General features: G+C 42.0%; 2 protein-coding genes across 16 annotated transcripts in view; one reads left to right on the forward strand and one right to left on the reverse strand.

Moving 5' to 3' along the window:
• The first annotated feature begins 267 nt into the window (after positions 1–267).
• On the forward strand, positions 268–9,410 carry HNRNPH1 (heterogeneous nuclear ribonucleoprotein H1). 12 transcript variants are annotated; one of them, XM_061190074.1, is made up of 14 exons: positions 268–366; positions 852–980; positions 2,253–2,408; positions 2,618–2,761; positions 4,248–4,386; positions 5,340–5,518; positions 5,598–5,669; positions 5,725–5,858; positions 6,004–6,139; positions 6,545–6,604; positions 6,696–6,755; positions 7,454–7,546; positions 8,009–8,058; positions 8,656–8,744. In XM_061190074.1, exons 2-13 carry the CDS (start codon positions 884–886, stop codon positions 8,056–8,058), a joined length of 1,320 nt encoding a protein of 439 aa, XP_061046057.1. In that variant the 5' UTR covers positions 268–366; positions 852–883; the 3' UTR covers positions 8,656–8,744. The 12 variants fall into 12 exon arrangements, with proteins under 12 accessions (XP_061046057.1, XP_061046052.1, XP_061046058.1 ...); XM_061190071.1 differs by having other exon boundaries at positions 269–366; positions 6,696–6,785; XM_061190073.1 differs by having other exon boundaries at positions 269–366; positions 5,746–5,858; positions 6,696–6,785.
• Positions 9,411–11,105: 1,695 nt separating this feature from the next.
• The window catches only part of RUFY1 (RUN and FYVE domain containing 1), a 57,370-nt gene continuing 54,997 nt past the window's right edge, over positions 11,106–13,478 (reverse strand). For 3 of the 4 annotated variants that reach the window (XM_061190080.1, XM_061190079.1, XM_061190081.1), the window contains 2 exons: positions 12,875–12,952; positions 11,106–11,771 (listed from right to left, as the gene is read on the reverse strand). In XM_061190080.1, coding sequence (XP_061046063.1) covers positions 11,625–11,771; positions 12,875–12,952 — 225 coding nt within the window. In that variant the 3' untranslated portion in view covers positions 11,106–11,624. Of the gene's footprint in view, positions 11,772–12,598; positions 12,953–13,478 lie in introns of those variants that run through there. The other variant, XM_061190078.1, reaches the window with a different exon arrangement.

A 13,478-nucleotide genomic window follows, 5' to 3' on the forward strand; every position in this document is an offset into this window, starting at 1 on the left:
CTAATTGCCGCCATACCCCTCCCCCTTCTGGCGGGTAAGTCGAGCGAACGGTTTGAAGGAAGACGCATGCGCATGGAACTCAAACCGCTGAGGCTCGCATAATTGCGGTAAGGCGCAGGCGCAAAAAAGCCCGGCGGGTTTAAGGAGGTGGGCGGGGCTGACCCAAATACGCATGCGTCTAATAATTTACTGGCGGGAGGTGGGCCGGCTCATAATATTACGCATGCGCCCGAGCTCTGTGTGACGCAAGGGGGCGGTGCGGGCACCTAGCTGCGCGTGCGCAGAGCTTGTTCAAAGGGCCTTATTTAGGTTGCGCAGGCGCCCACTAGCCATTTCTTCTCAGCCGCGCCGAAGTTGTGTTTGCAGGTGAGTGTTTGGTGTTCCGTATTTACCACCTACCGGCCCCCGACGATGCCAGTTTTGCGAGGATTGCTTGTCCCAAGGTCTCTGTAGAGGCTGCGGGGGCTTTAGCAAGGTGCGGGGTACCGTTAGACACCAGGAATGGTTCGCCGAGTCGTGGCAGGGCCGCTGAGGCCTGCAGGCCGCGCCGACTCTATTGTGTGAGATGTCTGAGGAGGCGGAGCGGAAGCGGTCGCCGCCATTTCCTTGCGTCCACGCTGGCGCTAGGCCGGGTGCCCCCTCGGCTTGGGGCACTGGTACCTGGTGCGCAGAGCGGCTTCGGGGACCCGGCCGCTGGCCAACTGGGCGTTCGGTGTTGGAGTCGTCTGGGTCGGAACGTCCGCACGGGGTCGACCTATACGGAGGCGCCGCGGGCCGGCAGGGCGTTTCGAGATTGGAGGGCTAATTAATTTTAACATTTCTTAGGTCTGATCCTCATCTTCGTCTTGCAGGCTGTTTCGACGCCAGGACTCCGTAAGAGACGATGATGTTGGGCACCGAAGGCGGCGAGGGATTCGTGGTGAAGGTCCGGGGCTTGCCTTGGTCTTGCTCGGCCGACGAAGTGCAGCGGTTTTTTTCTGGTGAGTCTGAAGCGGAGGCGGGAGTTCAGCCCGGGCTGCAGGGCGGACGGGGAGGCGGCGGGGTGGGGGGTGGGGGGTGAGCCGAGCCCAGGGCGCCCCCTGGTGGGGCGCGGGCGGCAGCGGTTCCCGCTGTCCTGCTCGCGCCCGGCCGGCCGCTGTTACGCAATGGAAATTGCGAAAGCCCCGCCCGCCCGGCCCTCTTGGGGGAATGCGGCCTCTCTGGCGGAATTTTTTTTTTTCTTTAAGTACTAGTTATTCTGTGGATGTCTTTTAGAAAGGATAAATGGGGAAAGATGGGATTTCCCCTTCAATCTTGAGAACTTTGCCCAGCAGCTGAACAAATATAACACCTTTCCAGTTTTGGCGTTTATTTGAAAAGGGGCATTCTGCTTTGGAAAGATAAAATGTCATTTCTTAATTTCCTTAATCAAGATTTTGTAACTGAAGAGCTCTTTTTCATAGTTCTTGATCTGGCTCACTTTACAGTTGAGGACACTGAAGCCCAGGAAAGTTTTCTTGCCTATGTAGTTTTTTCCCCAGTATGTAGGTTTCCTGAATAATGTCTGCCAAATGTCCTTGTTCTCATTATTAGTGTAAGATTAGATTGAAAGATACATTTGGGAGAAATTTACAGGTTTTGGAAGGATATTTGTAGTATTGACTTACTATCTGAATTTAGCATGTGTAACGGAAAACGACCTGTAAAACAAGAACCAAGTACACTGGAAGCCACCTTGCAGTGGGCAAGACTGGGTTTGGCTTCAGCTGTGCAACTTGGAGCATTTTAGCTTGGTAACATTGATCCCCTTTCAGGTGAGTATTGGCCCTGCAATTCGGATTCGAGCAAGAAATTGTAATGTTGCTGCTAGTAAGGTAAAACTGTCAGATACCCCAAATCAAAACTCGAAACTACGTTTATTCAGAAAATGCCATAAAATCACAAGGTCCAGAGTTAAAAGTTTACTGAGGCGTTATCAAAAGGATGATTAATGGACACTTGAATAGTGAGGACTTGGAGATAACTTCATTAAGAAAGTGCTTTGAATACTGGATTTTCTTGATGGATTGGGAATATATCTAGGGAATAAGAAAGTTTGGTCATGAGAGGAAAACTGCTTAATTACTGAAAGAGACACCCTAGGCGTTAGTAATACCTTGCTCATTTTAGGCTTTGCAAATGTCTGCTTTGTAGTGGGGGTGTGTATAGGCATTTCATCACCCAGAGGTGGTTTTTAGTTTTAAATTCTGTATTAACGGTTGTTTTCTTTCCAGACTGCAAAATTCAAAATGGGGCTCAAGGTATTCGTTTCATCTACACCAGAGAAGGCAGACCGAGTGGCGAGGCTTTTGTTGAACTTGAATCAGAAGATGAAGTCAAATTGGCCCTGAAAAAAGACAGAGAAACTATGGGACACAGATATGTTGAAGGTTTGATTTACATTGCCCTAGTAACAGTAAATAAAACATTAAACAAATAGAAATCTATCTTACCCCTTCTGAATTTTAGGTATTTGACCGCATGGAAATGGTCATCTAAGAGTTTATGGCAGCTCTACCTAGATTATCTAAAGACCCAGGAAGTCTGAACTTGGTTTTCTAACTTTCCAAAGTTGACTAATTCTAAGCACCTCTTTCAGTATTCAAGTCAAACAACGTTGAAATGGATTGGGTGTTGAAGCATACTGGTCCAAATAGTCCTGACACGGCCAATGATGGCTTTGTACGGCTTAGAGGACTCCCCTTTGGATGTAGCAAGGAAGAAATTGTTCAGTTCTTCTCAGGTATGTAGTCCTGTTTGTTGCTGAGCAGTGAGTTCTGGCTAGCCTCTGGCAACATGTGATTGAATAGACCTTAAGTTGATTAGCTTAGATATTTAAACAGGTTGTGAGTATATGCAGATGAATTAATGTTTTCTTCTTCCTGGAGACCTTCAAATAATTTAAGCCCATCTTAAAGGTGGATTAATTAAGTACTTCCAAAATGCTAACTGCCTATATTTAGTATTGTAGTTCAGAGTAGATCTTTGAGGATTGTCCTCAACAACTTAACTACTTTCCTCACATTGCTGTACAGCTAAGTACTTCAAGTTAAAGGTAAGATCCCTTAACATTAGATTAGTATGTTAGGTTGTTGTAATTTATGGCAAGTGTCTATATTGTAAGAGACACTGGGTCATGGGACCAGAAATTCTCTAATCATCTCATTCTGTTTATACAAAAAAAACTTACGGAAACAATTGGTTTAGCCAGGGAATTAAACTTACTGAAAGTCAGTCTAATATAAGTGTAGGTTGAATGTAGTCTTAGTATCTGAAGTACAGAAAGTGTTTTGAAATTGTTTTGGGCCTAAAGTATTTGAATGTTTAGCAGAATGTTAGAGCATATATTTTAAATACTGTTGCTTAATATTCATGTGATAAACTGGAATTAAGAACAAGAAATCCTTTCATGGTTTAGTGTAGTATGTGTTAAAATCTTGACTTAACTAGATACATATCAAGTCCTAATATTTTGCCAGAATTTTTGCAATCAAGTCTGTTTTTATTGTTTTTGTCTAAATTGGTGAGAATTGAATGCTATCTGTCAACATCGTTAAATATGAACATAATTTCATATCTTCTAGGAAAGTGCTTTAAGTCCTTTTTGTAAGCTTGGGAATGTTTCCACGGAAAGGATTTTTCATAGACGGAATTTCCAGAAGTGAATCTTACTACTATTAGAGCATAAGAGTGCATGATTGTGCTGTGTTAGATCAGTTGTTTGTTGAAAGTTTAGATTGTATGTTTGTCAATTATATGACTAAACAATGTTTCAATTTGTATATTAAATGTTTAAATATGTAATTTCTTAAAACTGAAGTTCCACTAACTTTAAAACATTGCAATATGAAATGAGGTAACAGGTGTATCTTGAATTTAGTAAAACTGTTGTCTTTAATGCTTGAAAATTTGTTAAATTCTTGTATAATTTTCAACATTAAGTTGCATAGATAAATGAGTGTTCTTAATTGTTGAATTCTTAATGCATCCTGTGTTCAGCAAGTTTTTTCTTACATACCATGTCATGGGGTGTGTTAAGAATTGACTTAATAGTTTGTTATAATGGAACTTCATATTACTGCAATGAATTTTTAAAGAGTACTTGTTGAAAGCATACCGTTCACCTAAAGTTAAAATTCTGGTGTATTTAAAGCTATAAGAAGAATCATTTCTGGGCTTGTGATGTTAATATTGCCCCCCTACTGGGGTTATTTGTCCTTGGGTTGAAGGGTTGGAAATCGTGCCAAATGGGATAACATTGCCGGTGGACTTCCAGGGGAGGAGTACGGGGGAGGCCTTCGTGCAGTTTGCTTCACAGGAAATAGCTGAAAAGGCTCTAAAGAAACACAAGGAAAGAATAGGGCACAGGTGGGGATGGATGGTTGGTTGGATTTGTCACTTTTCTTATGGTAAACAATTAAATCCATATTCTCTCTGCTTAGAATCAAGGAAGAAAATCTGATTCCTAGTCCCAATTATTTGATGTTTTGCCACAGTTTTCAAACTTTTCCTATGTCAAAGTCCCATAGTGCTTTCAGATTAAATTTTAGGTTTTGAAATTGTCCCCAGTTAATTTGGTCTGCTTTACAATTTTGTAGGATTCCTCATTAACCTCAGTCACTGGAGTTGAGAGACTATGGTTTTAAAAATGTTAATGCAAACCTGGCTTTAGCTGTAATAATTCCACCTAGTAAATTAATATTACCATAAGAAAATGTGATACTTTCTGATCTTGTTTTTAAAGTTGAAATGCAACAAACTTTCTTGCTGTATAAATGTTTTCTGCATATGTATTAATAAGCATAGCTTTCAAGAAATTGTCACAAAAGGTTTTATTCTCTTTGCTTGTGACTATTTTTCATTGAAGCATGCGCTTACCTATGCTGATTCCTACTAAAAGCATAGGCTGGGGTATTTATTGGCAGAAGGAAATGTGTAGTGTGGGCTAGACTGTTGGTGGAGACTGGCTTTTTAGCTCACTTGCTATACATGATGCCAATGGATTTAAGACATGAAATGTTGAAAGTTGAGTGGAATTCTTTCCCTCCTAAGACATTTATTTACAGTACTCCTCTCTACCCCTAAGGTTGGGCTCTCTGCCTCAGAGGAGTGAATTTTTTTTCTATAAAGTTTACATTAAATCTTAAAATTGAGTGAATTTCTGGTCATTGCCTATACAAATATAAGAAATCTGGCTTTAAATATTAGTCAGTTTCATGGCTATGACTACATTGTTTTCTTGTGTAACTGAATACCTGTATGAAATGAACTAATGTTTTCTCTCCCTTCCCCACTCCCTTTCCTCATGAACAATGCTTTAGGTATATCGAAATCTTTAAGAGCAGTCGAGCTGAAGTTAGAACTCACTATGATCCACCACGAAAACTTATGGCCATGCAGCGGCCAGGTCCCTATGACAGACCTGGGGCTGGCAGAGGGTATAACAGCATTGGAAGAGGAGCTGGCTTTGAAAGGATGAGGCGTGGTGCTTATGGTGGAGGTATGTGTATTGCGCAGGTGTTACGAGGTCTGTTCTTTATGTGACTTTTCATTTAGTGATTGTACTTCTTGCCTTTCAGGTTATGGAGGCTATGATGATTATAATGGCTATAATGATGGCTATGGATTTGGGTCAGATAGATTTGGAAGAGGTAAGGTAAGAATTGAATTTCTCATCTGAGGGATACTTAACTCTTGTTCATTTAGACCTCAATTATTGTTTTTCAGGAATGTCAGATCACAGATACGGGGATGGTGGCTCTACTTTCCAGAGCACAACAGGACACTGTGTACACATGCGGGGATTACCTTACAGAGCTACTGAGAACGACATTTATAATGTAAGTGTAGGATAAATTCATAAGTTTTATATTTCAGTATAACAGTAAAAACATGGTTCTTATTCTACTTAAGTGAAGCAGCATGTTAAAATTTTGTTTTCTGTAACAATATTTGACTTGATTCTCTGAAATACCTTATATTTAGTTTTTTTCACCACTCAACCCTGTGAGAGTACATATTGAAATTGGTCCCGATGGCAGAGTAACTGGTGAAGCAGATGTCGAGTTTGCAACTCATGAAGATGCTGTGGCAGCTATGTCAAAAGACAAAGCAAATATGCGTAAGTGTGATTTAAGGATCTTCAGGTCTCTTTATAGGTAGTTGTGTGACTAATGATTATGATAAAGGAATAGTAAGGATGAGAAAAATCTGTAATCCAATAATAGGGTTCTATGGGATATTTAAAAAGTGGGAGGATTTTTAAAGTTAGTATGATTAAAAAGAATTTGTGATAAGAACACTGACTGAGGTATATGCTTGATGGAGAAACTTAAAGCAATTTAGATGAATGTTTAAGATTGCTTTTTGAAACTTGCATGAAGTAAATCAGCTGAAAGAAGCAGCTAGAATTTTTTTTTTTTTTACTAAAAGTATTTATAGTTCACAGATCTACTTAAAAGAACTAAAAGTGCTTATCCTTTTATTTCACCAACAAACATTTTCAACTTTTTTTTTCTCATTTCAGAACACAGATATGTAGAACTCTTCTTGAATTCTACAGCAGGAGCAAGCGGTGGTGCTTACGGTAGCCAAATGCTAGGAGGCATGGGTTTGTGTAAATATCACTTTAGTGTCTTTTTTTAAGCTAACCTTGTATGCCTTTTCTCTCATTTCAGAACACAGATATGTAGAACTCTTCTTGAATTCTACAGCAGGAGCAAGCGGTGGTGCTTATGGTAGCCAAATGATGGGAGGCATGGGCTTGTGTAAATATCGTTAGTTTTTTTAAAAACCAAAACATTTATATCTATATAAGTCAATTATATAAGTTAAGTTAATTTATATATAAGGAGTTTAGCATAATTTAGGCAAAGAAAAGTTTTGATTTGAATAGTATGTGTGCCTTAAATCCTTGTGAGTTAAACTGTTAGATAACAAATTAGTTTGAAGTACTTTTGGGGGAGGGGACTACAGAAAGAAACTAGTTGAATTGTATAAGTATGAAGTATAAATCTAAAAGTAATATTTAGCAAAAAGCACAGGATCAAAATAAATTTTGGGGCATAATCAGGTGTTTAGTGATACCTGTGTATTGACCTACCCTTAATATATTGAATTATGGGGGAAAATCCCACTAAATCCAGTTAAGCATTTTCATAAGGTCTTGTCAAAATGCCTCTACTTACGGAAACGTGGATTCAGTCCTGCTGATGTGTATGCTGTTGGCCTTGTGGTTTATAACTGTTTGACTAGCTCAAATGATGGATAGAAAGGTAGTCTGGTCATAGACAATAGGCAGAAGGAGGCACAGAGGGTTATATATAGTGATGTAAGATCAAGACTGGAAAATAATAGATTTAGAATTACAAGCCCGGTACCACCAGGTACCACATTACATAAGGAACAAGGTTCTAATGTTCTCTTAACTTAACAGCAAACCAGTCCAGTTATGGCGGCCCAGCCAGCCAGCAGCTGAGTGGTGGTTATGGAGGCGGCTATGGTGGCCAGAGCAGCATGAGTGGATATGGTAAGTGTGTTTTTTTATATACTTGAGTAAGTTTCAGGCAGGTTTCTTTAGTTGGGAATATTCAGGCTCCTTTATGGTGAAATTGGGTTATTAAATGTATGCTCTTGATCCTAATATAACTGTTCAAATAGCTTAACTTTCAGAATCAATCATTGGGAGGGGGAAGTATTCTATGAATTCAAAATAGTCATTATTGCAACTTTGAATAAATGTCGAGCCAGAAAACATCTGCCTCCATTTGTTAAAACATTAAATAAAATTGTTCACTTTTTCTGTCTTTTTGTTAGCAATAAATCCATTTTAGATGGAGGGAGAATTTTAAATAATAGAATGGTGGTTGGGTTTAGGACCGTATTTACTAGTCAGTTAACCTAGGATTGGTTTTATTAATTAATTTTTTCAGTTGGTCTAAAGAATGGTGATTTTGGTATTATAGTCTTACCCTACAAAATCCTTTTGCAGACCAAGTTTTACAGGAAAACTCCAGTGATTTTCAATCAAACATTGCATAGGTAAATATTTTCTCAAAAAGTATAATTTAAATTCCCAATAGCAAATACTGATATGTTGTAGTAACACTTTCTATAGCAGTCAATGGCTCTGATTTAACTCCATGGAGGCTGCCATTTTGGGCACAGTGAGTTGCCTTTAGTCCAACTTCGTCGTCTCACTTCCTGCCCGTCATGAATAGGAAAAGCAAGAGATTGCCCCTGTGCTCCCTATTCATACATGCCATTCGATGGACACATTGTGAATGTTTATGGTAAATTTTTTTTTTTTAAATGCTTTGTTTAGCTTTAAAAACAACATGAAGTAATTTTGCAATTTTTGAAAAACACTAGTTTTCCTTTAAACTTAATTTTCCACGTTGATCCTGAAGCATCCAATTAAATGGTAGCACAAGAGTCTGGCAAGTTGGTACTGCAGAGAAAAGGGGTTTATTGAGATTTGTTTGGCGTCGGGAGTCCCTTTTCCCAAACATGCTTCTCGCCACTTGGACAGCAGCCATTTGTACTCGTATACTTTTTAAACTTTTTCTTGGAATGCTATATTTTAGTTGACTGATAATCTGATACTTATCCTGACTTGTCAAATTGATCTCTTTGCAGGCAGCCAAGGAGCAGTGAACAGCAGCTACTACAATAGTGGAAGCCGAGCATCTATGGGAGTGAACGGAATGGGAGGGATGTCTAGCATGTCCAGTATGAGTGGTGGATGGGGAATGTAATTGATCCTGATCACTGACTCTTGGTCAACATTTTTTAAAAGAAAAACAAAACTTAAGTTTTAACAGTTTTGCAATACAAGCTTGTGATTTATGCTTACTCTAAGTGGAAATCAGGATTGTTTTAAAGACTTAAGGTTCAGTATTTTTGAACACAAACATTCATTTAGGATGTAACTAGGTTGAGTAAACTATTACTGTTAAATAATTTTCAGCTTTTCTCACGTTAGTTATATTGTAGGATGTACTTAAGCAGTAGGTGTATTTAGGTTAAAGCAGTTGAATTATGTTAAATGTTGCTTACACCACATTACATTGAACACTGTTGGATGCATTGTTGAAAGACATGCTTTTTTGTAAAACTCAATATAGCTGTGTCTACAATTAAAAGTGAAACATTTGGCATGTTTGTTAATTCTAGTTTCATTTAATAACCTTTATGGCACGTAAGTTTAAGCTTTTTTTTAAGTTAATGGGGAAAATTTGAGACGCAATACCAATACTTTAGGATTTTGGTCTTGGTGTTCGTATGAAATTCTGAGGCCTTGATTTAAATCTTTTCATTGTATTGTGATTTTCCTTTTAGGTGTATTGCGCTAAGTGAAACTTGTTGAATAAATCTTCCTTTTAAAAACTGCACTTTGTCTTGTCTGTGCTTCAGTGTCATGTGGACTGTTTCTTGGTGATCTATTCCTGCCTGGGGCATAGGTGAACAGTGGCCCACGTCTCTGGCTGTGGCAGACAGGCTCGGCAGTTGTGGCCGTTTTGTAGATGTCTTCAGATCTCTCTTCCCTCCAGTGCAACTGAAGGTAAATGTAGCTCTGGGGCCCCGTGGAAGGGCTTGTATGTCTGGCCTGGCTGCACAGGATCTGATCTGAATTGCCTTTGACTTGCTAAGCACTTGCACAAAGCCAAGGGGGAGGCAGAAGTCTCCTCACTGCATGCTATGCATGTCCATGGAAGCCTTTGAGCATGGCTGAGGAAGTGCCAGAGGCAAGGGGTGGCTGACTAGAGCTGCCCTTCCTAGTCTGGTGGCATCTTTCGAATTTTGCTTATATGGGGTATCTTCTAGAAGGAGCTAGCTCATAGAGGACTTTCACATTGACGTTTCAACCTTTATTTTTGCCTCATTCCTCAAGATCAAATCTACTTAAGAGTGACATTATTCCATTTATTTACAAAGCTTCTGAAGTAGAATACCAAGTTGTACTTTAGGAGAACAAATGATTCGTTTAAATCAGTAATTGAAACCATTATCGTAGGTAAGAACTCAATGACATTTGCTAAGAAAGTAGTAAGCAGTTCTTACAAGTGTAGTTCTAGGATTCCCTTCAGATACTTAACACTAGTTTGGGAATTGCCACTCATTCATCATCCCTCTAATAGAAAAAGTTCGCTGTACTGAGGTTAGAATTAAGAATCGGAGCTGTGAATATAGGCTTGTGCTGTTTGAAGCCACATGTGTACATTTTTACTTGCTGTGACTGCTGAAGGTTTCCTCTTGGGTGAGGTGAGTATGGTGAGTATAGTCTGAAAAATTGCTTGGAATGATAGTTGTTAATTTACAGACTGTAGATGGCAGCATTGTGGAAGGTATGCATGAAGGGCCCTGCTGTCTGCCTGCCCTGCCACACGCTCTCTGAAGGCTGGGTGCATACCTTCAGTTGGGTTGGGGATACAGAAGTGTTGTACTTGATAATTTTCTGGGGAGGCACTGTTGAACATTGGTGTTCAGCTGCTGCCCCTGAGATCTTACTGAGTTACTCCATGTCTGGGGAATTGGACACAAGGAGAGTTCTTTCCCCTGGTCCTCTAGTTTTTCACAAGGAACATCTTTGTTGAAAAACATGCCTTATTGGAGGAAGAAAAGGGACTAGAATTAGAAACTTGAAAGAACTCTAGAAACATTGTGGTTCTTTGGAACCTTGTGTAAATCTGCAGTTTGGAATGAATGCAGCTTGGAGCTGGGCAGTTTTGGAGGCTGGCCATACAGATTAGTGTTTTTCTGTAAGATGTTAGGAAAAACCTGAGCGAACTTTCTGGCCAACCCAAACATATAAGGGAACAACTTTTGGGCTTTGGTGACAGGTACTTTCTCTGTGCTTGTTGGACTTAACAGCCCAACTTGTCCTTGGCTCAACTGGGCAGAGCAGCCTGCACCCCAGAACACAGCAGGCTCAGGTCTTCACCTTGAATGCAGCCGCCCTCACCAAGGGCCTCTAGTCCTGAAATGGGGGTTGCTCTGGGCATCCTGTGAAGCTGACACAGCTCCTTCATTTTCTGCACCAGAATGAAAAATAAATGATTTTATTGCAGGGCTAATGATGGGTATTCACAAGAGTGTGAAACAGCAAATTTCTTGACTATGAAAAATAAATGATTTTATTGCAGGGCTAATGATGGATATTCACAAGGGTGTGAAATAGCAGATTTCTCGACTGTGAAGCAGGGAAAGCATGCTGGGGTGGCGGGGAGGGAAGGGAATTGATTACTTGCTACACTAGTGGGTCTGCTGCAAAATAGGTTAATTCTTTGGAAACTGAAAAATGACAATAGCAAAATCATGAAGTTATATCTGAACCAAAGCCAGTGGTGTCAAGGGAGAAGAATTTCAATCCAGAGGAGCTGAATCCATACAATTTGGAAATGAGAGGAGCGCAGCTTCTGGTCCCGCGTGCTGTGTTCCAGAGTGCCAGCAGCCCAGGCGAGGATCTTGTTCTCTTGGGAAACTAACCTCCCAAGCCCCTGGCCACCTCGAGACCCAAAGAGTTTGGCACTGCTCTGAGGCCGCCCACGCCCATGAAGACAGGCTGGCAACTGGTCCAGAAAGCTGGCCCTGCTGATGCCCCCACCTTAGGAGCCAGTGGAGGAGGAGCAGCGCTGAAGCAGCAGGGTGTGGCAGCTGTCGCACACACGTACTGGTTTGGGGTAGGAGGGCAGGGCCAGCTCATTACTGGAGCACGTGTTGCAGAAGATGTGGCCACAGTTTCGGCAGTGGTGCTAGAGGATGGAAAAGAGCTCACGCTCAGAACACGCTGAGCCACCTGGGTCTGCACACCCGCTCTAGTTTATCAAGCTTTAAAAGTTTAATGCTTTAAAATCCCTCCCTCATGTATCAGTGAGGCATGTACCAATTTGGAAGGGGTTCTTGTAGACCTCTTGTTTCTACATTTATGTTCCTGTAAAATCCATGGAGTTTTGGAGGGGTGAGTTAAGGTTCTTTTTCTTTGTGTTTTATTGGACTTGACAGCTCTTAACTGAGTTGGTAGTCTGTGCTACTTAAAGAGCCCCGGGTTCATTCTCTGCAATTGCTACATTCCATGGTGGTGACCCAAGGTTTCTTTAGCCAGCCCCTCCTGAGAAGGGCATCTTGCTTTTGTAAACAGGGCTGCCATGAACCTTGAGCACATGGCAGACACCAAGACAAGGACCTGTGTGTCCCCTGCTCTTCCAGGTTCTATACATCACTTCTGCCAACTGCCCCCCACTCCCCCAGTCAGGCTAGACAATGGACCTTGAACTGGGCCATTCAGTGTTGGGAGCCTTAGTGAAGGCTCTCTATTTTGTGTGAGATCTATATCCTGCCCCACTGGTCAATAAAGGCCCTGTCAACCCTGGACCAAAGGCTGGGCCCAAGACCTTCTGTTCCTGGAACCTGAAGGCAGGCTACACAGGCATTCACCCGGGGCAAGTGCCCTGCCCAGATTGCCAGTTACCTTTTGGTGCCACCTGGATGACTGTCCTGAGACTTATTGCCCATAGGTTCCCCATAGATTGTTTTTGCCTAACTTAGATTTTGGTCCTATTGCTCCCAAAGAATTTTCAGTTGATGTACACACTTAAGACCATTTCTGCAAACAAGCGGCCCCAACTCCCAAATCATTGAGAGGACTGTGATGGAGACAAGGCCTGTAACTTACTGGCTGGGGTCCCTGAAAGGGGGCAGGCTGGAAGGTCGTCTGCATGGGCCAGCAGACCAGTGAGCATGAACACAATGCAGTGGGCCTAGTCCCACAGGCCTTTTCCAGAACCAGAGGAAGGAGAGCCCAGGCAGGGCACGAACTCAGCCCCTGGGCGAGCGAGTGGAGGGCTGCCCCACATACCTTTCTCCGGGAAATGGAAAACTCCTTTTCACACTGCTTACAGTGTGTGGCTTCATCGTCTTTCAGCCAAGTATGGCCCTGAGGAGGAAAGAACACCACAGAATCCCACTTTACGGCTTGGCTCCCGATGAACCTTTAGCTGTGTTCATCCTTCAACCCAGCATCCACTGTCCCTTCCTAATAACACCTGGTTTGCTTTTGCGGGACTGCCTCTTCTCCACTAGAAGTGGCCTCACAGGACTGTCCCCCACCCTGACCACAGTTGGAGCTCATGTGCTGCAGCCTGCCTGCCCTCTGGCTTCCTGTTCTCTACAGGTTGCCCCCAGTCCTCAAACCAGATTCTCCAGCCTTCCGTTAACCTGAGACTCACCCACCCTGTTTCAATAAATGCCCTGTGGCTGAGGTAACCAGAATCAGGATCTGGTTAACTCCAACCCTGGCTGAGACATTATCCAAAGTGCCTCCTGAACTGGCAGGAGGAAGAAGGGCAAACCCTGTCAGCCAGACTAGAAAATCCGTGACAACAGTCCCCACTGTGAGACAGAAGGCAACGTGCTGTGGAGACAGGAAGCCCTTCTCCACAACACGCTGAGCCCCCAGTCCT

Source organism: Eubalaena glacialis, chromosome 4, assembly GCF_028564815.1.
Source record: "Eubalaena glacialis isolate mEubGla1 chromosome 4, mEubGla1.1.hap2.+ XY, whole genome shotgun sequence".
Classification (NCBI taxonomy): Eukaryota; Metazoa; Chordata; class Mammalia; order Artiodactyla; family Balaenidae; genus Eubalaena; species Eubalaena glacialis.

Bases quoted from the DNA above. Each gene is read 5' to 3' on its own strand.
- HNRNPH1 (XM_061190066.1), top strand. From the start codon at position 884: ATGATGTTGGGCACCGAAGGCGGCGAGGGATTCGTGGTGAAGGTCCGG. The intron at 5,519-5,597 runs GTATGTGTATTG...CTTGCCTTTCAG, and splicing joins GCGTGGTGCTTATGGTGGAG to GTTATGGAGGCTATGATGAT. The intron at 6,605-6,695 runs GTAGCCAAATGC...CTCTCATTTCAG, and splicing joins AGCAAGCGGTGGTGCTTACG to AACACAGATATGTAGAACTC.